Source organism: Convolutriloba macropyga, chromosome 15, assembly GCF_964194025.1.
Source record: "Convolutriloba macropyga chromosome 15, txConMacr16.3, whole genome shotgun sequence".
Lineage (NCBI taxonomy): Eukaryota > Metazoa > Xenacoelomorpha > Acoela > Convolutidae > Convolutriloba > Convolutriloba macropyga.
In genome coordinates this window covers 30,185,786-30,210,785 of record NC_134482.1, presented here as the reverse complement: position 1 = coordinate 30,210,785, position 25,000 = coordinate 30,185,786, and the positions used below count along the sequence as shown (strand labels likewise).

General features: G+C 34.2%; 1 protein-coding gene across 1 annotated transcript in view; it reads right to left on the bottom strand.

Annotated features, from left to right (window-relative positions):
• The window catches only part of LOC142354280 (lactosylceramide 4-alpha-galactosyltransferase-like), a 50,543-nt gene extending 26,663 nt beyond the window's left edge, over window positions 1–23,880 (bottom strand). Inside the window, exons 1-2 of the mRNA XM_075406546.1 lie at window positions 23,301–23,880; window positions 22,011–22,169 (exon numbers count right to left, since the gene is read on the bottom strand). Coding sequence (XP_075262661.1) covers window positions 22,011–22,169; window positions 23,301–23,836 — 695 coding nt within the window. The 5' untranslated portion in view covers window positions 23,837–23,880. The remainder of the gene's footprint in view (window positions 1–22,010; window positions 22,170–23,300) is intronic.
• Window positions 23,881–25,000: the final 1,120 nt, after the last annotated feature.

The window sequence follows — 25,000 nt, the reverse complement described above, 5'->3', positions numbered from 1 at the left end:
AAACAAACATCAAACGGTCAACGAAAAGCACCTGCATGTTGGAAAAGTGGAAAAACATTTTCAATGGCACACCTCCAAATATGCCCCGCCAAACAAATACAATGCAAAATTTGCAAAAAAAGGGACATTATACGTCACTCTGCACTGCAAAAATGCCAGAAAGACGACCTCCACGTGGACCCTCAAATAACCAATACCCACAATACAAACAACAACAGACAAGACGAGTAAAACATGTAAACAAGAAACACCAGAAAGCGAACAAACAGAGAAGAGCATAGATGCCGAGGCCGCCCTTTATAGAAAAGAACTCCACGAGGACTGGGCAAATATTAGTCTAATACGCCCAACAGATTTCTCACCTATGAAAAACAAAAAAGTCAACGAAGACCCACTAGGAGAATTCGGGGTGGAAACAACAACAGGCCCACGAAAAATTGAATGGTTGGCTGACACCGGCTCGCCAAGGTCGTTTATGAACGAAGAGTTAGCCAACAAGCTCCAAAAGAAGATTCCAAACATCAAGATAACAGAATATACAGAAAAAACAATCTACAAAAGCTTCACCAACATCAACACCGAAATAAAAGGTGTACTCTCAATCAACCTGAAGTCAGGATCCTGGACAGCGAAAGCATGCAAAGTACTAATAGTAGAAAACATAACGAAGAACATAATGGGGAGAGACATCCTTACAAAACTGGGTATCACACTCAGCGCGCACAAAAAACCTGGTAAGACAATTAATCTAATTTCAAAAATCAAAACGGAGAAAAACATCATAAAGTGGATATTTAACAAATACCCAGACCTATGCACAAGATTGGGACGCTCCAAAAACCACATTGCAAAATCGATCTTTAAAACACAATACACCCCGTCCCAACACAAAAGAAGACGAGTTCCCTTACACCTACTCGACAAAGTGGAACAAGAATTACAAAAACTCATCGATGAAAAACAAATCATAAAACTAAACAAATGCTCAGGCGAACTATTCATAAGTCCTGTAGTGATCACAGTTAAGAAAGATAAAACGGTGAAAATAGCCCTCGACTCCAAAAAGCTAAACGATGCCATCCATAGATATAAATATCAAGTGCAAAACATCGACCACCTAATGGACTCGGTAGCGGTATTCATTTCAGAAAGAAAAAATAAAACAGGTCAAAACTTTTTCTCACAAATCGACCTTAAATACGCCAACAGCCAAATACCACTAGATGACAATATCAAAAAACATTGCAATTTCAATATACTAGGTGGAAAAATCACAGGAACATACAGATGCATTAATGGATTCTATGGCCTGACCGACATGCCAGCTACATTTCAAAAAACTATAGACAAAACACTACATGATATAAAATCAAAATTCGCATATCTAGACGATATACTAATTATTACAAAAGGAACAATAGAAGAACACGTAAAAGAACTAGACAAAATAATGCAAAGGCTAAACGACGAGAACCTAGCCATCAATCTTCAGAAATGCGAATTTGCGAAAGAACAAATAATATGGTTAGGCTTTGTAGTAACCCCAAGTGGAGTTACTCCAACAAAACAAAAATGTGACTCAATCATAAACCTGGCTAATCCGAAAACGCTGAAACAATTGAGATCGTTTATGGGCTGTATACATCACCTAATAAAATTCATACCAAACCCGGCAAGACTTTCAGAACCACTAAGACCATTGCAATCAAAAGCAAACACAAAATCACAAAACAAAGTAGACTGGAAAGATAAACATACAGCAGCATTCAATGAAATCAAAGCTCAAATAAAACAGATAACAGAAAACAAACATTTCGACACATCAAAACAAACAAGAGTTCAATGAGATGCCAGCAAAAAAGCCTAGGAGCGTGTCTAGAACAAAAAATTGACAATATATTGAAACCAATCGCATTCGCAAGTCGTTTCTTAAAAACAATCGAATCACGCTATAGCACTAACGAGAGAGAACTACTAGCAGGAGTATGGTCGTTAAAGCATTTCAAATACTACTTATACGGTACAGAATTCATACTCCAAACGGATCATCAGGCGCTACACACAGCACTCAAAGAAAATAGAGGCAACAAAACATACCAAAGTAGATTAAAAAGATGGGTTGATCGCCTATTATCATTTCACTTCTTAGTGAAACATGTACCCGGTAAAAAACATGGGATTCGCAGACTATCTAAGTAGAAATCCAACAGGAGAAGCAATCCCACCGCCAGACGAAGATAAAAACTTCGTAATAAATACAATAGAAGAAACAAAATTCTTCTTACTACAATGCGCTGACTCTAAATGGAGCAAATAAACTATCCAATCAAAACACACAAAACAAGACAAAATTGACGTAATTATTCCAAAGCGTGTAAGTAGCAAAACAAACAACGCTTTTTGCCTTAACACGCGTACAATTCAGTTGAACAATAATTCTCAATTTTACATCTCAAATTATTCAAATTCAGAAATTATCTACAAAGCTATAAACAAAAACATTGTCGGAATAACAAACAGACAAAATCCAACAAAAGATACATTCAACATTCCAATTAAGCGTAGATATAGAGCCCCAAAAAATAACTCCAAATGGAGCAACCCAACAATTCTAAATCCTTTACTAATTCAAGTACCCAAACTGATTACAATTCAAATAAAGGCAAAGACCTTGACCCTATAGAACATACAAAACATATAGATTTATTTGAGGCCCACAACTATTTACCTACCCCATCTTATAGAGAAATTTTGAACAAAGTCTTCAATGAAGAATTCCTTTCAGAAGCCTCACAAGGAGAATTAAAAATTATGCATTATTATGGATCTAGTTAAAACGCAAAATTTGGACGAATTGAAAAATGTAAACCCATTATTATTTCGTTTTAGACGCGATTTATCCGCAACCCCTACTAATTGTTTACTGTACGACAACAGCCTAGTTATTACTGTGAAGCTTAACAAATTGTACTGGATACTATCCACCATAAACACCCAGGACAAAATTGGGGATGCTAGCCCTAGCAAAACTAGTGTGGTGGCCGCATATTCACTCAGAAATAGTAGCCAGAGCCAAAGCCTGGCGTCAATGTATTGATAAAGGTAAAAACCTAAAAGCTCTTATACAAAAAAAACCAGTTAGGAAATTTAACTAAAATAAAAGAACCAAATGAAGAAATCCAAATGGATTTCGCAGGACCAATTCCATACAAAAATAGCATACAAAACAATTACATCTTAGTAACAGTCGATCGACTATCACGATTTCCCCATGCGGAAACTTTTCATAACTGCGATACAGAAACAACTATAGAATACATACAAAAATATTGCAGACTACATGGAATTCCTAGATTAATAAGATGGGACCAGGCCCCAGCATGTAAAGCGAAAAAATTTGAAATATTTTGTAAGAACAGAAATATAAACCTAATCCTCGTTCCAGCTGGAGACCACCGAGGAACAGGCATGGTAGAACGACTTATTCAAAATATCAAAGACGCTTAGCGGTATTAGATATTGACCCCAATTGGAGTTCAGAAACATTAAGCTCGAGACTAACTAACATCATTGAAAACATTAGACTCATACCGAATAGAACAACAAAAGTACACCATACGAGGCAAATTTTGGTAGAAAACCAAATACGGAACTTTCAAATATGCTCACGAAGCCATCAACTAAGATTTTATCCTACAACAAACTAAAAAGTCACTGTTTAGACAAGAAACTACTCCGTCACGGCGCTCTATCACAAGATAAAATGTGGAGACTAGACGGAAATTCCGAAAAGGAACTAGACATTCAATACAGAACAGAAATCACTCCAAGCGCTTCCCCACAAAGAATAGATTCTGATGACTCAGAAAACCTACCACTGGTCAGAAACTCTCCACGTGAAATCTCTCCTTCCAAAATACATTTCTCAATCGGAGATAAAACAACAAAAGTCGTATATAATAAGAAAAACGTCGCCCGTAAATCTATAGCGAGAAAAAGTAAAGAACCAAGAGATACGCTAGCACCCCAATGGAACATAATTTCAGATGGAACGATAACCAAATATACCCACACACAATTACTATAGACACTCTTTTAAGGGAAAACACAGTAATTCGAAAAAATGATATAGCCATAGCTAGTGAAACTAAGCCCATAATAGAACCAAAACCAAGACTAATACACATGGTAGCATGCAAAACAGTAGAAGAATACAAAAGAAACCAAGAGAAAATACGTAAATTCTGTTTAGAAGCAGAATGAGCACAGAAAGCGACGAGTAAAACCCATAGTACAAGCAGCCTACAAGTTACCAGCAAAGACAACGCACACGCCATCGACATGCCCGGACCATCCAGCATCTCAACAAGAAGCAACGCAAACGTAACCAAGAAAGTTCCGGAACAAAAAGACATCAATCAAACTAAACAGAAAACAAACATAACGAAGAATGCCAACACACGAACACGATGGTCAAAAGACAAAATAATCCAAATAGCAGCCAAGAATCAAAAACAACAACGCAAATCTCTTCGAACTCCAAAATGAGTAATTAAATCTAAGGCTAAACACAGTACACCGTTGACAAACTTCAATGAACGTGCCAAACAAGCCGCAATGCAGAATAGCATGGAAGCCAGCTCCATTCGGAGACGGAAACATGCAAACTCCGATACTGACACATCGAGTAGATCATTCCTGATATTCAAAACACCCGATCCTCAACCCAGCTCAATCAAGGTGTTTAACATCGACGCGAAATAATCACAAGCAGTAACGCTGGAAACCTTATGGAAACAAGCCCTATAAGCCCAAGTACGCAACCACATCCATCCTTCACTGCAACATCTACAAAAGAAGACGAAGTAGAAACCAATACATCGGACATCATGAAGTTCTCCAACTCTACAAAGAAAATCGACAAGGCAACAGAGAAGATTTACGCACATAACGCCAGAAAACAAGACGAAACCGAAAAAATAAACGACAACATCGTACCCCAAATAGTATATCTAGATCCGTCCAACTCGGCAAATCAAACAGTGGAACTGACAAACAGCACACTAGACACAATCCCGCAAGCAACAAACGATACAAATAACGAAAAGAGCATAGACGAAAACATCCAACTACACACGGAGTCACTCGCGAATACACCACCAGCACCAGCGGAGGCCAATCCAATAACCGAGAACAAAGCCAAAGGGAAGGACAACAGCGAAGAACTCCAAATGGAGAAAGTATATAGCCCGGCCAGCTCTCTCGTTTGTAAAACTCCTCCCTCATCGCCTCAACCAGATTCAATTTCGGACCTAAACGAGGAAGACCTGCAAGCATTAAACGAAATCCCATAGTATGTGATTTCTCTGTCAGAGGGGGAGTGTGATACCGGTCTAGCCGCATCATCAAAACTCCTTATGTAACCAAGAACTAAAAGTATTCTTTATCCTATCTTTTAAACACTTATGGCTATATAACTAATTGCATTGTACATACGTTACCTCCGAAAGGAGCTTATGTTCGTTGTTCACTTTAACGCCTGCAATGTAGCAGGTAACATTTACATGGTGTTAAGCCAACACGTCTGCTAAGCGCACACGAATAGAAACTGTCACAAAGAACAGTCGCCCGTGGCCAGAATAAAGTGTTGAACTTATTTATTTTCAATAACGAAAGATCACAATCTAGTACAACTGGAATTGAGTAGATCAGATATAAATCGAGAACAAATTTCCCGATCCCTCGTTTCGGAGATATCAAGCAGCAGAAGCGAAAGATCATACCAATCTATATCACTCGACGCTCCAAACGGAATTATCTACAACGGACCAAACGTGCGGGATAACAATAATAATAATAATAATAATAATAATAATAATAATAATAATAATAATAATAATAATAATAATAATAATAATAATAATAATAAAAATAATAATAATAATAATAATAATAATAATAATAATAATAATAATAATAATAATAATAATAACAATAATAATAATATTAATAATAATAATAATAATAATAATAATAATAATATGAATAATAATGAAAATAATAATAATAATAATAATAATAATAATAATAATATTAATAATAATAATACTAATAATAATAATAATAATAATAATAATAATAATAAAAATAAAAATAATAATAATATTAATAATAATTATAATAATGATAATAATAACAATAATAATAATAATAATAATAATAATAATAATAATAAAAATAATAATAATAATAATATTAACAATAATCATAATATAATAATAATAAAAATAATAATAGTAAAAAATATTATTTTTAATAATAATACAATTAAAATTAATAATAAATATTTTTATGATGATGATAATAATAGTAATAATAAAAATAATAATAATAACAGAAAATTTTAACAAAAAGAAAAACTTTAATAATAATAGGAGTAATAATAATAAAAAAAGAATACTGATAATAATAGTAATAATAATAATAATAAAATAAAAGTAATAATTATAGTAAAATATGATAATAGTTATAATAATAATAGAAATAATAATAATAATAATAACAAATTAATATAATAATAAATAATTATTAAATATCAATTGTTAATAATAATAAAAAGAATAATAATAATAATAATAATAATAATAATAATAATAATAATAATAATAATAATAATAATAATAATAATAATAATAATAATAATAATAATAATAATAATAATAATAATAACAATAGTAAAAATATCATTAGTTATAATAACAATAGAAATAATAATAGAAATAAAAATACTATTAAGTATTTTTATGATAATAATAATAATAATAATAAAAGTGATAAAAATTATAATAAAATAACAGAAAATAATAACAATAAGAAAAAGTATAATAATCATAGTAATAATGATAACAAAGAGAATACTGATAAAAATAATAGTAATAATAATAATAATAATAATAATAATAATAATAATAATAATAATAATAATAATAATAATAATAATAATAATAATAATAATAATAATAATAATAATAATAATAATAATAATAGTAATAAAAATAATAATAATAATAATAATAATAATAATAATAATAATAATAATACTAATAACAATAAAATTAATAATAATTATTTTTATAACAATAATGATAAAAAAAAATTTTAGTTGTAATAATAATAGAAATAAAAATAGTAATAATTATAATTGTTATTTTTATTATTGTTATGATAAAAATAAAAAAAAGAATAATAATAAAAATAATAATAATAATAATAATAATAATAATAATAATAATAATAATAATAATAATAATACTAATAATAATAATAATAATAATAATAATAATAATAACAATAATAATAATAATAATAATAATAATAATAAAAATAATAATAATAATAATAATAATATTAATAAAAATAATAATAATAATAATAATAATAATAATAATAATTGTTGAGTTCACCAAACCTCGTCTATGATGAATGTTATGTTAAGTAGTCAATGGCAGTAAAAAAGACTAGCGCAATAAGATTTAACTCTTTAATTTTAACTTTCTTCCTTTCGCTTTAGACACCAAGTTCGTTTTGGCTATTGCGCTCCGATCGGAGTTTGAGAGTTACAACTGGTACAATAAGGTAACACAAATGAACAATGCGCTATATGTATTTACAACTATAAGAGATATGATATAATAACATATAGAGTTTTATAAGAGTTTATAGTAATACATTTGGTTGCTTGGTTACTGTGTGAGACAGGTGCTCACCACATTACCCCCCTCTGGGAGATGGAAGTTGAAGTGAATTTGCTAGGCTTCTTCAATTGAAGCGTTGTCTCTCGTATCGTGATCGGGGAATTCCCGTTCGGGGTCTTGGGGTGAGGATGAGCAGTCCATCGGGTACGCTTCTTCGAGTTGAAAGTCCGTGTGGGTGCTGAATGAACCGATGCAGTGTGGAAAGAGGAGCTCGAGTCTTGTGAGTTGGAAGAAAGAATGATGATGTTTTGTCCGAAGTAGAAGCAGTTCGGGTTTATGCTGATTGTTGGGCTTTGTTGGGGTTCGTCCGATGTGTCAACTAAGTCAACAATTGTTGTTTTTTTCGTGGCCGGTTGTTGGGAGGAGTCGGCGATGGGGGAAGTGGGCCAAAAGTTGGCAATTGTGTTCTCTACATTGAGTTTTTTCGCCGTAGCTTCAGCCTTTGTTTTGCGGATATTGCGCAGCAGAGGTGACTTTGCTATAGTGGATACCGTGCTCCGAGTGGGTGATGACACCATAAAATCCGCCGCTGAGGAAGACGCTGAAATTATGAAAGGTTTCGAGTGCCCTGGTGAATGTTATTTGAAGATACGGGTTGCCTTTCTCTTTCCCAATTTGTTCATGTTGATTGGGCTTTGGCTCAGATTGAAAACGTAGCTTTGTTTTAAAGCGGCTAATTTGGCTTTTGTCAGCCTAGAGTTTGCTGTTTTTCTGGCTGCTGAAACTGTTGCCTTCTTTCTGATAGACGGCCGTTTGCCCTTCTGGGATGTCCTTGGGGATTTCTTTGTGAAATTCTTTAGTGATGGGGCTGGACGTGTTTTTGTTGTGATGGGGGATATTTCCAGCGTGGAGTTTGTTGCTAGGGGTATTTCTGCGTTGTCCTCGATTGGTGTTGACGTGCGTTGTTGATGGCTTGTGGATGATGGTCCCGGTGCGTCTTGTGACGTTCGTGGCTTTTTTGCCTCGCATGTGGGTGGATGTTCCGATCGGGCTTCCCTGGCTGCTTTGGCCTTTTCTGCTAAACAGAATTTCTCAATTTTACATTTGTTTCGATTGTATTCACCTACTGTTTTACAAGCGACGAAGTTTATGAGACGGAGTTTTGGTTCTTGTGGTATTTGGCGTTTTTCGGAGGATATGGCTATGTCGCTGTTGCGTATTACAGTGTTTTTTTCGATTTTGTGTGTCGATGGTAATGGTGTGGGGGGATAGTCAGCGATTGTGCCATTTGGTATGATTGACCATAGAAGTTTTAGTGTTCCTGTAGGTTCGGTGCTTTTTCTTCTAATGGTTTTACGTGCTAGGTTGCGCCGTGTTTGGTCGATTATGGTTGTCTTATCTCCTATCTGAAATTTAAATTTAGACGGAATTATTGTACCCTTATGGGCTGGTCCGAGTGGGGCGTTGTCTGAGTCTGACGAATCTGACATCTTAGCGTCATCGGAAGGTGAGTCCCGTTGGGTGTTATCGACCGGCTTATATTGGATGTCCAGATTGACTTCGGAGTTGGTGTGCCGGTCCCAGATATCCGCTGGCGTCAGGGTTGGATTTTGGAGTAGTCGTTTTCTCTAAGTAGAAAGATTTTATGTTGTTGTATGACAGCTTATTATAGTTAGATTTTGTTAGGAGAATAGAAAGTTCCGTGTTTTTAGGTCTGCCGAAGTGTGCTTCGAAAGGTGGTATTTTCGTTAACCTGTTGGGTATTAGTCTTATAGATTCGATTATTTCTGATAATTTTTCAGCTATGGTGGTGTTGTCCCATATGGGATCGATGTTCATTTTGGCAAGTCTTCGTTTTAATGTTTGTATAAGGCGCTCTACCATACCGGAGGCGCGGTGGCCGTGGGTGGGGGGGGGAAAATGAGTTTGATTTTTTTCTCTTTACAATAAATTTCGAATGCTCTAGATTTAAAAGCTTGTGATTGCTCGCAGCGAATGCTGCGCGGTATGCCAAGGAAGGTGCAGTGTTGATTAAGGAATTCTATTGCTGTTTGTGTAACGCAAGTCGTGTGTACTACTGCTGATGGGTAGTGGGAGAAGCGATCGACCGCGGCTAAGATATAGTGTTCGTTGTTAGGACTTTTTGTGTCTAATATAGTTCCTGCAAAGTCTAATTGAATTTCTTCATTAGGTTTGCTTAGTGTAGGTAGTTGGCCTAGTTTTGATTTGGGTATTATAGGTTTTAGTTTCTTTGCTTGATCCAGGATCCAGGCATTGCCTGCAGTTCTCTGCCCGTAGCGCGATTGTGCGGGGTATCTGGGGGAACCAGATAAGGTTTGCTAGGTGGATCATCCCAAAATGTCCCGGGTGGGTGCGGTGTACTGCATTTATCACTAAATTCTGGAGCTGGTATGGAATAACTAATTTGCTGTCGTATAACAAGCATCCCGATTGGGCTACGGCTAAATCGTTGCATAGGCTATAATAATAATTGGAGAAATGCTTTAATTCTTCCCATTTGTGGGCTTTAACAGATCTAATTATTGCTCGGAGGTTTTTGTCTCTCAGGGTTGCTTCGGCTAAGAACTCTTCGACGAATACGCGTGATAAATTGCGGCGATAATGGGGGGGGGGTTTCGTTCTCGAATTCAAAAACGGGTGCATGTTTTGTCTAGTCAATTGCTTCTCGGCCTTGGCCTACATTGGTGGATGGGGTGTTTGCGTCCATTTGGATAGCTACAGCGATTGGTTGGTTTGGAAAATGAGGGTTTATGTCTTTGCTTCTGTTGGGTTTTCTAGCACGTTTAACTATGGGCCTACCGAATGTATTTGTGTAAGGTTTTTTTTCTCGTAACTACGTTGATTTTAATTGGGGGTTTTTTTGGGTTGAATGTTATTGAATTTTAAAGTTAAAGAGGTAGTAATGTTTTTTGAATTTGGAAAAGAATTGGTGTTATTTGAATTAGAAGAGGGATTAATTTTGTACGATGAATTTTGATGAAGAAAGATTGGATTAGAGAAAGAATTACAGTGCGACTATTTATGGTAAGAGAAATGGCAAAAAGCGTTCGCTTTATTTTGTGCTTGTTGATTTTCGCTTATTGCGTCATGTGATTTATGCGTGTATCCAAATGGAGAGTTCTGATTGGTTGAACTTTTGTGCTTTCTTTCTTCGTTGAGTAGTGTGAATGTGAATTCGTTTCTTCTATTCATTACGACAAGTTCGTCGTCTGCGCTTATGGGGGGGGGGGGAATTAAGTTGGGGTTTTTGCTCAAGTAATAGGTGAAACCCATGTCATTCCCCGGTAAATGATTGATGGTAAAAGTATATGTGAGTAATTCGTCTACCCAGCGTATAATTCTGCTTTGTCGGGATTTATTGGCCCGATTGGGTTTTAATTCTGAGAGTAGAGCTGTGTGGTCTGTGATGAGCTCGAATTTGGATCCTAGTAGTTAAAATTTGAAGTGGTTTGTAGCCCAAACCGCTGAGAGTAGTTCTAGTTCGTTTGTGCTGTATTTTATTTCCGCTTCTTTTAGGTATCGACTGGCGTATGCGATTTGGAAACACCCTTCTGGGTATTGCTGTTCTAGGACGGCCCTGAGGCCTGTGTGGCTTGCGTCACCTTTTAGGCGTGTGTTTCGCTGTTTATCAAAATGTTTTTGCTCTGTAATTTTTGATACTTCCGCTTTTATTTTATCGAGGGCAGTTGTATGAGAATTTAGCCATTGTATTTTGTTTTTTTATGTTTTCTTTTTTGAGTAATGGTTTTATTGAATTAAGTAGGCTGGCTAGATTTGGTATAAATTTTATGAGCTGGTAAATAGAACCCATCAGGGAGCGTAATTGTTTGAAAGTATTCGGGGGTTTTAGGTTGAGTATCGAATCTGTCTTTTTTACGGTAAGTGAAATTCCCGTTTGGGTAATTTTGTACCCAAGCCAAGTTATTGTGGGTTTTGTGAATTCGCACTTTTCTTATTTGATTGCCAGATTTTCTTTGTCAAGTCTCGGGAGGACTCTGTCTATGTCTAAATCGTGATCATTGGGTGTGCATTTTGTTAGAAAATTGAATTTTTTTGTCGATGTTTTCGAGTGTTTTGTCTAGCGTTTTTTGGAATGTTGCGGGCATATCTGACAGTCCGTAGAATCCGTTTAAGAATTAGTATGTTCCCGTGGATTTGCCCCCGAGGAGGTTGAAGTTGCAATGTTTTCTGATTTCCGGGTGTAGGGGTATTTGGCTATAGGCGTATTTGAGGTCTTTTTTGGAAAATAGGAAATTACCTGTTTTGTTTTTATTGTCTGAGATATATTTAGCTACTGAATCCATTAGACTGTCAATTGATTGCATTTGGTATTTATTTTTTCGATAGCGTCGTTTAGCAAATTACAGTCTAGTGCTAATTTGATGGATTGGTCGTGTTTTACTGTAATAACTACGGGACTTATAAAGACTTTATCGGAGCATTTTTCAAGTTTGATTATTTGGTTCGTGTCTAAAAGGTGTCGAATTTCTTTGTCTATTTTGTCCGTAAGGTGTAATGGTACCCTTCGACCTTTATGTTGGTATGGACTTATGTCTTGTTTCAAGGTAGACTGGGCAATATGTTTTTCAGATCTGCCCAAGCGGGAACATAGTTGGGGGAATCTTTTTATGATTTTGATTTGTATTGCATTGTCCGATTGGATATTGATTAAATTTATATCTTTGTTTTGGGAGAGAGTCAATCCGAGCTTTCCGAGGATGTCACATCCTAGTAGGTTGACTGTGTTTGAGTTTACCACTAGGATTTCACTGTTGGCTGCTTCCCATTGTCCAGATCTCAGCTTCAGTTGGATTGCTCCTGCGATTGGGATCTCTATGTTGTTGAAGCATCTGTATTTTGTTTGGCATTCGTTCGGGTCTTTTTATTTGGCGGATCTGCATTGTTGAAGTACTCTCTTCGCTTCTTCTTTAACGATGAAGCTTCTTGGGCTGCCTGTGTCTGCAAACCAATTGACTTCTTTTCCCTCCGAGGTTGTTTTCAACAAGATTTCGTCCGTTAGGGTGGGTGAATATTTGCTTGGTTGGACGTTGTTGAATGTTTCATGTTTAAAAAAATTAACATTATTCCAGCTGTCGAAGAATTCTTGTTTAAAGAATGTGTTCTCAAGGTCTATGGTTTTGTCATTGTTATCCGATTGCGTATCTTGGTTATGGGGTGGTTACTGTTGGTCGTGTTTCGTTGTTCTTATATTGCGTACCTGTTGGGTTTGTGGGATTTTTTGTTGGATTATATCTTGTTGAGGTCTTATTTGTTGTGTTTGCCACATGAGTTTTGCTGATCGGCACACTTTGCTGTAGTGTCCGACTTTTTTGCAAAGGTTGCATCGGACTTTCTTTGCCGGGCATATTAGTATATGTTCTGATGTGAATTGTATTCCCATCAGCGGCATGGGTTCGTTGTTTTGGTATTGCCTTGTGGTAGGGAGTTCTGAACGGGTGTGCGAGTTCGCGTTATTTGGTTATATGTCTTGTTTCTCTGGCTGGGTATTATGTGTGATGTTTGATCGAAGGCGTTTAGGGGGTTGCGGTTTAGTTGGGTATTGATTGCCATTTGATTGTCTTGGCCACGTTCGCGATTCAGTGCAAATTGTAGCACTTGATGGGCGGTTCGCGTTTCCATTAATAGTTCCCGCTGTTTTTTTGTATTTTTCATGAAAGCTATGAAGATATCTTTGATAAGATCTTCTTCGGCTGTTCCTAGGCGGCACTTTGCGCCTAGGGCTTTGAGACGGCAGTGGAAACTTTCCAGTTTTTCGTTCTGTTTTTGTTTGCATGTGAACAGGAGGAAGCGGTCGTAGGTAATGTTACCTGGTTGGGTAAAGGACAGGGATAATTCGTGGGCTAACTCGAATACTGTTATGCGTTCGATATCGGAGTGTGGGAAGCGTTGCTGGTAGATCCGTTGTCCTTCGGTTCCCAAACTGAGGTAGATAAAGCTCCTGACTTTTAGGTCTGCCTCGTCCCATGGGATGCCGTCAACTATTGGGCCTTTGAATGCGATTTGTTTGCACTCATTGTCCCAGCCTACTTTCCGTTTGTTTTTTCTCAGGTCTCGCTCTCTGTATTGTGCCTGTGTTTTGTTCCTTGTAGGGGGTTCGTATGTGGGTTCTGTTGGGTAAGTGAGGTCTTTTATTTCTGGCTTTTGCTTTAGAAGGTAGTCAACGTTGATGAAGTCTTGGCCATTATTGCGAGTTTGAGGGTTGCAGCCCATTGGGGCCATTTAACTGGGCGTTCTATGCCACTTTCCCAAAAGAAAGGGGTGCCCACTGGGGATCGTGCAATGGTTACAGTTGCTGTCTGTGCCATGTTGAGTTCACCAAACCTCGTCTATGGTGAATATTATGTTAAGTAGTCAATGGCAGATAAAAGACTAGCGCAATAAGATTTAAATCTTTCAGTAAAACTTTCTTTCTTTCGCTTTAGACACCAAGTGCGTTTTGGCTATTGCGCTCCGATCGGAGTTTGAGAGTAAAAACTGGTACAACCAGGTAAAACAAACGATCATTGCGCTAAACGTATTTACAACTATAAGAGATATGATATAATAACATATTGAAATTTATAAGAGTTTATAGTAATACATTTTAATGCTTGGTTAATGTGTGAGACAGGTGCTCATCACAATAACAATAATAATAATAATAATAATAATAATGATAATAATAAAAATAATAATAATAATAATAATAATAATAATAAGAACAAAAATATTAATAATAATAATAATAATATTAATAATAATAATAGAAATATTAGTTTTAATTATAAAAATAATACTAATAATAATAATAAGATTAATAATAGTAGTACTAATAATTTTAATATTAGTAATAACAGTGATAATAATAATGAAAATAAAAATAATAAAAATAATAATGAAAAAAATAATATTGGTGGTAATAATAATAGAAATAAAAATAGTAGTAATAAATATTATTACTTTTATTATTATAATGATAAAAATAATTAGAAAAAGAATAATAATAATAATAATAATAATAATAATAGTATTAATAATAATAAAAATAATAATAATTTTAAAACATAATATTAGTTATAATAATAAGAGAAATAATAATAGTAATAACAAAAATAATAATTATTATTATTATGTTAATGTTAATAATAAAAAGAATAATAATAATAATAATAATAATCATAATAATAACAAAAGTAAAAATATCATTAGTTATAATAATAATAATAGAAATAATAATAGAAATAAAAAAAATAATAAATATTTTTATGATGATAATAATAATAATAAAAATAATAATAATAATAATAATAATAATAATAATAATAAATATCATTAGTTGTAATAATAATAGAAATGAAAATAGTAGTAATAATAATTATTATTTTTATTATTATAATGATAAAAATAACAATAAAAAGAATAATAATAATAATAATAATAAAAATAATAATAATAATAATAATAATAATAGTAATAATAATAATAATAATAATAATAATAATAATAATAATAATAATAATAATAATAATAATAATAATAATAATAATAATAATAATAATAATAGTAAAAATAATATTAATAATAATAATAATAATAATAAGAACAATAATATATATAATAAAAATAATAATAATAAAAATAATAATAATACTGATAAAAATAATAATTTTAATAATAATAATAATAATAATAGTAATAATAATATTAATAAAAATAGAAAAATTAATTTTAATATTAAAAATAATACTAATAATAATAATAAGATTAATAATAGTAGTACTAATAATTTTAATATTAGTAATAACAGTAATAGTAATATTAATAATAATAAGAATAATAATAATAATAATAATAATAATAATAATAATAATAATAATAATAATAATAATAACAATAATAATAATAATAATAATAATAATAATAAAAGTAATAATAATAATGATAATAATAATAACAGTGGAACATTTCTAGAGAAAGTAGGAAAAATCTTTGCTTTGATTCTGTCTGTTCACTTAAATAGTTGCGCAGATCCTCTATAATCTCTTCTTTTGTCAATGTCCATTCATAAATTTACGGTTATTCGATTATCTTACATACCGGAAGTCATAAAGAATAGTGCGGTTATATCATACAATAGTTATTCTCTTGCATTGTTAATTATATCGGAATTTCATAAACTTTCGGCAGATTTGATTTTACGTGTTAATACATTAAATTAAGAAAAAAAAATTTCTTACCTGGATAGTCTATCATTTTTGCATTAGTGCCATTAGATTTGATAATCAAGAACGTAAGAGTGTCTAGAATCCCCCAGCAACAAAAACGTGTTAAACACACCGAACAGCAAATTTGAGTTTTGTTGTTTGGAAAGCTTTTTCTCGGTGAATTGTTTGTTTTTTTTCGGCAAGTGAGTTGGAAGGAATTCATTTGTGACATTGTTTATTTGATATTTTAAGGTTTCTCTCCCGTTTTTCCTGTTCTTTCTACCAAATTCGACTCGTATATATGTTGCAAATCACTCAGGGAATCGAAAATGGTTAAAAACAGAATTTTCAGCATCTTGAATCAATAAACAAATTGTGATGGTTGAGTCTACATTGAAACTTTATTGATAGGAGCATCATTTTGTAGGGAAATTGAACATTGTTGAACTTTGTATCGCAGTTTCATTATAGCCATTAGTTTTCTGTTAATAGTTGAGTAAGTGAGTCAAAAGTGAGACTTCGTTACTTTGTGATAAGCGACAAGGCTACTAATTATTTCAACCAAAGTAGAGCAAAAATGTTCAACAGGTGCATGGCCGGAACATGTTTTGTATGTGCGTTCCTATGATTCTCTGACTAATTCCAGCTACGTTTTGACGCCGGATTCTAACGTAACTCGAACTCATAAATGCCTGTTAACAACCAACTAATGTACCCACATGTCAAAAAGCATTGGTCTAATATACAATTAATACCCTCAACCCGAGTACACGACACTCGTAAGCCACTTTTTATGACAATGACGCCTGTATTGCACGATAGATCGGGTTCGTAACTGAAAAGGTTGAAACGTCAAAACGATGGTTAATTTTTTCTGAACCCGTTTCCCATTTCAAATATTTGGCCTCAAGAATGGTTTTTTATAAGGTTGAGAGAGAAAAACCAAAAAAGCAAAGGGGCTATACAATAAGCCTGACAAGAGGCTCGTTTTACTTGTTGAACGTAAAGCTGGCTAGTTAGAGAGAAGAGGCCTTGAGGAAAAAGAACTTGAGAATATGTTAGTAATGTGTGTATGAGTACCCTAGTGAGGAGTGAATTTAAAACTTGCAAGAATCTTGCAAGCTGATTCAAAACTTGCAAGATTCTTGCAAGATTCTTGCAAGACATCAAGCAAGGCGAAAAAATAAATAAGGTTACAAATGTTTTAGAAAACATCTTTGAGGCAAATTATTGTTTATTGAACAAATTACAAAACCGAATTCAATAAAAAAAATTTTTAGCCCGGATTCAAAATCTTGCAAAAATCCTGCAAGAATCTTGCAAGTTTTTAATTTCTGGCAAAGTGATGTTTGTATTTTTGGTAGCTCAAACTAACTGAAAAACCAAGTGAATTGACTAATATAAAATTTTTTGATCAGCAGAACTGAATCTATTTGACTTTTTCCGTAAACGCCTTTTGAATGTGAAATCTTGCAAGAATTCTGCAAATTTCTTGAAAGATTTTGAATTCAAAAATAATTTTTTGACAAATAACTAGAGACAACTTGAGCCAACCAAATCCGTCCATTTTAAGATTAATTAACCTACTCTAGAAAACGACGAAAACAAACACTTTCAATCTTCCTCTCAATTTTTAATCAAACAAGTAATTTACAAAGAAACGACCAGTTGGAACATTTTGTTACCGATCCTATCGGTAATTGAGGATTTTGGTGTAGTCGTAAAAAATATTCTTCTCATTGTTAAATCCAATTATCTTCCTCATGAGATTTATGTGAACCTATTTGATCCCTTAAGTTGATAGCTATTGGTGTTAATGTCCTTGAAGTTATTTCATTCAAAAAGAACTGGTAAGTTTCTGAAGTTTCATTTTTTGTTCATCTTTCATTCCAATTAAACTTTAGAGTCATTAAAAGGAAAGTCAGACTCACTTTTTTGGTAAATCAAACGTTAACTTCGTCGTTGATCGTATGCTAACTAATGTTTTTTATTAATTTCAAAGAGAAAACAACACTATGGTTTTTTTTATAACTGATATTTCGCAAAGTATAACAATAAATTAATGGCACAAAGCAATATACTTTTGTCCAACCATTCCTTAAGACATTACATAGCAATGAAGAGGGGCAGGTCTAAGTCATTTTGATAGATTTTGAGTTAAATTTTTATATTACTAGCAGGAAAATCGGGGCACGCTTCACGCTCCTGGTGATTTCTCCTAAACTATTGTGTCAATTTGCACTGGCAAAGTTGCGTTTTCATGATTGTCAGTTTTTTGTCTAGATTATTATATGACTACCAAATTGGCATGCTTAGAATTTTTTTAAGCTGTTAGTTTAAAAAATTTAAAAAAATATATTGTCTTAAATTTTTTTTAGTATTGATGTAGTTTTTCTTTCATTTGTGGTTTTGTTACTTGCAAACACTATTATTTAGACTATGTTTTGACGCATGGAGCTTTCGGAATTCTTAATCTTTGGAACTCAATATTGTTTCATTTTTTGTGAAATTACAAAAATTTTTTTGTCTGTGCCCCCTTTCTTGTGCATTTAGATGTTCATTTATATGTTTCTCTGTTTTTTTCATCAGCGCGATAACCCCCCACCCTTGTTTGTGACCGCTTCGCGCAGCGCCATAACCCCGCACTTGTTTGTGACCCCTTCGCGCAGCACAATAACCGCCCGCCTTCTCTGTGCCCCCTTTGTTGTGCATTTGGATGTTCAGTTATATACTTGTCTGTTTCTTTTTCAGCGCGATAACGCCCGCCCTTCTTACTGAACCCTTCGCGCAGCGTGAAAACCCAGCCCTTGTTTGTGACCCCGTCGCACATAAGTCTTAGTTATTTAGGGTCTTTGTTTTTTTCTTTGTCGGCTAGGACAGGTGCGCTCCTTATGGAGCGCAGTAATGCACCGGCTCTAGTCCTCAAAGAAGCTAAAAAGCCTCAAGCAAAAGCTAACACAATTTCACTGCTGCAAAAATCTGCACCCTTTCTGCGTTTGCCCCCTTTCCCAGCATTTGAATCGAAAAGCTCGCAAGAATCTTGCAAGTGAATCGATAAGCTTGCAAGGTACTTGCAAGTCAATCGAAAAACTTGCAAGAATCTTGCAAGCAACTTGGTACCCGTATGCATTCACTTGCAAGATTGCCTTCCAAGTTGCTGGCAACTTTTTCAGGACGGCGATCACTAGGGTACCCCACAACCACGCTCCAGTTCTTATTTAATTAATTTTTTTTATTTTTAAATTAGACTATTTTTGACTTTTTTGATAAATTTAAAATAGCCTATTTCAACCTGTTTTTAGCATTTAAAATTTCCTAAAAGTATTGCAATTTTACGTATAAAATAAAAAAACGCTAAAAACACATTAAAGTAGGGTATTTTTCATTTATCAAAAGTGTTAAAAATAGCCTAATTTTGATAAAAAAAATAAAAATACTTAAATAAGAACTGGAGCGTTGTTGCGGGGGTACTCATATATACACATTACTTATGTTACGAGATGTTAAAAATCGACAACTTGGAGTAGTGGTTAATACATTAAGCCTGCAAGTAAGATGTGCTGGCTCTTATCAAGCTGATCTCCCTTTCAAAATCTGATTTTTTTCCACAGTACCTGCACGAGCTAACATGAACAAAAGAGCAACAAACCGTTGAGGGTATTCAATTGTGACCACGTTCTTGTAGTTGACAAGAGTCTTCAAAGTGAGAACATCTCTGTCGAAATAGAATCCTCCATACTTGTACAAGAGAGCATACCGCATAAGGTCACTGAAATGCATTTTAGTGCTCTTGTTTTCGGTGTCCAACCTGGAAATAAAACCAAACAAAATAGATGACAAAATAAATGAAACACTTTTGCAGACCTGACTGTTAGATACTTTTTGGGGAACTCCATGCGTAATCGCGGAACCCCGTGATAAATTTCGAGCGCTAAAACTGCAAACAAATGTAAGACTGGCAGTGATTGATTGTGAAATCAAGTCAGATAATCGATGAATGAATTGAAAACCGAAATTCTCCATATCTTAGTGGCATAATGGTATAATTTAGCTGCCCTCTTACATAAATCTTGATTATATTCACATTTCAATTTTTTTTTTGTCTTATACAGTTTTGTATCTGCATTTATAAACATCAATAATTTGGTCGTGATATTACAGAACTGCAACGTTAAAAAGTGTACCCATGTTAAGTCTACTGAAAATTCGGGTACAGCACGGGTTCTGATACTGGTTGGGTTGGAATTTCAAGGAGCCGAACAAAAGTTTCCCACTTTAATTCACGTGTTCGTTCAACTGTTCTAAACAATAAGTTACGAAACGGAAGAAAAACAACACCAAAGACTGTGCTCGGGTCTTGGCTGAAGACTTGTTAAGTCCTGACAAAGACTTGCTCATGACTTGCCAATTCCTAAGACTTAATTCCAGACTTTCCAAGCCTAAAATATATCAGGTAGTAAAAAGAAGCGGGAAAAAATTTCCGCTTCAAAAATCTCGATAATCAGTTTTAACCTTACTCGAGCTGTATTTTAGGCAAAAAGAGTCTACAGTGGTTAATTGAAAAGACTCTTCCAAGTACTTCTGACTGACCCTTGAAATTAACTAGGTCGGCCGGAAAGATAGCTTGATATTGGTAGGTTTTATACTCAAAAGGGAAGAATTTCGCTCGAATCATAAAAGTTCCGCGCCCGAACTAAACTGCCCGCAACAAGAATTCTGTGTGACCTTTTAATTAACTTTTGCTAGATTTTCTCCTTTCGTGTGATATCAATTCAATCGAATCACTTTAGTAAATAATGGAACCCCCTCCCCCTCCAAAAAGACGATCTGAGTCTAAGCTTGGACTTCAATCTTAGATTGGGCTGTATTATCAGATTTGATGTTCGTTTACTTAAATTTTCATTTACTAAAAAATGTTTTACTTGTGATTAATTTCATACCTTTTCACAATGCTGGCTAGTGGGGTGTCCGAAAAGAGATCTTCCAAGGTGGTTGTGTAGAACTGCAACTTGTGAGGATAATATTTTTCAACAACATCGCATAAATTGGGGTTTTCTAACTTGAGGGTAGTGTGTTGTAAAATGTATTTGACGGGTAACTTGCCAATATCGATGGCAGATTCAATAGAACAAACAGACCGACCAATAATATTGGGTTGAAAAGTTGTCTCGACATAAAAAATTTGTCTGTTTTTATCCGGGTTCGCTTTTGGAAAAAGTTCCAAGGTTAAAACGTCGCCGCATCTTGGCTTAAAGGGTGTCGGTTCCTCAAACTTTGACGTTTGGTGCTCTATATATTGTTTGGACACTGAAAGCTGTTTTGACAAAAACATCTTTTCTGTTTCGTCATTTATCCTTTTGTTTTCAATTCTAACAACCGTGAACAAAGTAGGAATTAACATACATAACAGACACACTTGAGCTCGGAAAGAGGTGACTTTGTGATATGAGAAAGAAAGAACACGTTTTAGATTCATTTTATTATGAAGCGAAGAGCAATTACGAATGATTATGCAAATGTCAGCGTGAAAAAAAAGCGTTCAAGAGTTTTGCATTTTTATAATATTTCTGCTTAATTACTCGTGACAGAGTTGATTGAATAGTAGTTAATCAATTCATTGATTACGATGGCTGTCTTTATCAAGTTTATTAGTTATAATTCTGTGATTAGTTATAATTAGTTATAACTCTGTCAGAACTATGTTCACTGCAAAATTTGACAGACTATGTTTATTTAACTACTTAATTCATCAAGAATAATTACAAAGACTTTGAGAGAAACTGCAAACAACATTTATCCATGTTCAGTTCCAAACAATTTTCTCAACATACGTCACCTATGATATACTCTCACCTAAAAAATACTTTTCCAAAACAGGAGCACAATTCAAAACAGGTTTTTTAGCAGAAAATAAACCATGCAAAATCGTATTCAAAATTTTACGTTAGAAAGATGACAACCCATGCTAATGGTTAATACATTAAGCCTGCAAGTAAGATGTGCTGGCTCTTATCAAGCTGATATCCCTTTCAAAATCTGATTTTTTTCCACAGTACCTGCACGAGCTAACAAGAACAAAAGAGCAACAAACCGTTGAGGGTATTCAATTGCGACCACGTTCTTGTAGTTGACAAGAGTCTTCAAAGTGAGAACATCTCTGTCGAAATAGAATCCTCCATACTTGTACAAGAGAGCATACCGCATAAGGTCACTCAAATGCATTTTAGTGCTCTTGTTTTCGGTGTCCAACCTGGAAATAAAACCAAACAAAATAGATGACAAAATAAATGAAACACTTTTGCAGACCTGACTGTTAGATACTTTTTGGGGAACTCCATGCGTAATCGCGGAACCCCGTGATAAATTTCGAGCGCTAAAACTGCAAACAAATGTAAGACTGGCAGTGATTGATTGTGAAATCAAGTCAGATAATCGATGAATGAATTGAAAACCGAAATTCTCCATATCTTAGTGGCATAATGGTATAATTTAGCTGCCCTCTTACATAAATCTTGATTATATTCACATTTCAATTTTTTTTTGTCTTATACAGTTTTGTATCTGCATTTATAAACATCAATAATTTGGTCGTGATATTACAGAACTGCAACGTTAAAAAGTGTACCCATGTTAAGTCTACTGAAAATTCGGGTACAGCACGGGTTCTGATACTGGTTGGGTTGGAATTTCAAGGAGCCGAACAAAAGTTTCCCACTTTAATTCACGTGTTCGTTCAACTGTTCTAAACAATAAGTTACGAAACGGAAGAAAAACAACACCAAAGACTGTGCTCGGGTCTTGGCTGAAGACTTGTTAAGTCCTGACAAAGACTTGCTCATGACTTGCCAATTCCTAAGACTTAATTCCAGACTTTCCAAGCCTAAAATATATCAGGTAGTAAAAAGAAGCGGGAAAAAATTTTCGCTTCAAAAATCTCGATAATCAGTTTTAACCTTACTCGAGCTGTATTTTAGGCAAAAAGAGTCTACAGTGGTTAATTGAAAAGACTCTTCCAAGTACTTCTGACTGACCCTTGAAATTAACTAGGTCGGCCGGAAAGATAGCTTGATATTGGTAGGTTTTATACTCAAAAGGGAAGAATTTCGCTCGAATCATAAAAGTTCCGCGCCCGAACTAAACTGCCCGCAACAAGAATTCTGTGTGACCTTTTAATTAACTTTTGCTAGATTTTCTCCTTTCGTGTGATATCAATTCAATCGAATCACTTTAGTAAATAATGGAACCCCCTCCCCCTCCAAAAAGACGATCTGAGTCTAAGCTTGGACTTCAATCTTAGATTGGGCTGTATTATCAGATTTGATGTTCGTTTACTTAAATTTTCATTTACTAAAAAATGTTTTACTTGTGATTAATTTCATACCTTTTCACAATGCTGGCTAGTGGGGTGTCCGAAAAGAGATCTTCCAAGGTGGTTGTGTAGAACTGCAACTTGTGAGGATAATATTTTTCAACAACATCGCATAAATTGGGGTTTTCTAACTTGAGGGTAGTGTGTCGTAAAATGTATTTGACGGGTAACTTGCCAATATCGATGGCAGATTCAATAGAACAAACAGACCGACCAATAATATTGGGTTGAAAAGTTGTCTCGACATAAAAAATTTGTCTGTTTTTATCCGGGTTCGCTTTTGGAAAAGGTTCCAAGGTTAAAACGTCGCCGCATCTTGGCTTAAAGGGTGTCGGTTCCTCAAACTTTGACGTTTGGTGCTCTATATATTGTTTGGACACTGAAAGCTGTTTTGACAAAAACATCTTTTCTGTTTCGTCATTTATCCTTTTGTTTTCAATTCTAACAACCGTGAACAAAGTAGGAATTAACATACATAACAGACACACTTGAGCTCGGAAAGAGGTGACTTTGCGATATGAGAAAGAAAGAACACGTTTTAGATTCATTTTATTATGAAGCGAAGAGCAATTACGAATGATTATGCAAATGTCAGCGTGAAAAAAAAGCGTTCAAGAGTTTTGCATTTTTATAATATTTCTGCTTAATTACTCGTGACAGAGTTGATTGAATAGTAGTTAATCGATTCATTGATTACGATGGCTGTCTTTATCAAGTTTATTAGTTATAATTCTGTGATTAGTTATAATTAGTTATAACTCTGTCAGAACTATGTTCACTGCAAAATTTGACAGACTATGTTTATTTAACTACTTAATTCATCAAGAATAATTACAAAGACTTTGAGAGAAACTGCAAACAACATTTATCCATGTTCAGTTCCAAACAATTTCCTCAACATACGTCACCTATGATATACTCTCACCTAAAAAATACTTTTCCAAAACAGGAGCACAATTCAAAACAGGTTTTTTAGCAGAAAATAAACCATGCAAAATCGTATTCAAAATTTTACGTTAGAAAGATGACAACCCATGCTCATCTGGCAGCTAAAATTATCAGATCAATTGAACTCGGGTTTCATGAACGTAAACATCAAATATGCACCGTAAAAAAGTACAAACTTTTTGTTTTTATTAACTATACAGTGCCAAAATTTTTGAAACACTAAAAAATCTTGAACATATTGGAATTTTGTTGGCATTTATCTTCACTTTCTACTGATTTTATCAAGATGGCTGCAGCTTTTATTAAACAAGTGGACCACTTAGTTCCATCGTCTGTAATTGGTTTCGAAACCAACAACAAAAATTGCATAAACCTCGTCAGAAATTGGTCAAAATTGTCAAAAATAAAAGGAAAATAGTTATAAAGATTGGTCGGGAAACGTAAAACAAAAAGCCCCAAAGAGTCGTCAATAAAGATTGGGAACATGTCAAAAATAGCCGGGAAACCGTCAGAAATCGTTTCAAAAAATAGTCAAAAACAGCCCCGAAATCGAAAAAATGGTTTAAAAGTCGTGAAAAAATTAGCCGTGAAATTGTCCAACATTGGTCGGCAAAGCGCCCAAAAACCGTCTTGAAAACACCAGAAAAAGATGCAAAACGTCCAATATAAGAAACACTTAAACCAACTAGGAAGTCATCCAGGAAGCGTCGGAATACGGCAAAAAAATCTCAGGGGAAAAAGTTCAATTGGTCGGGAAACGTCCA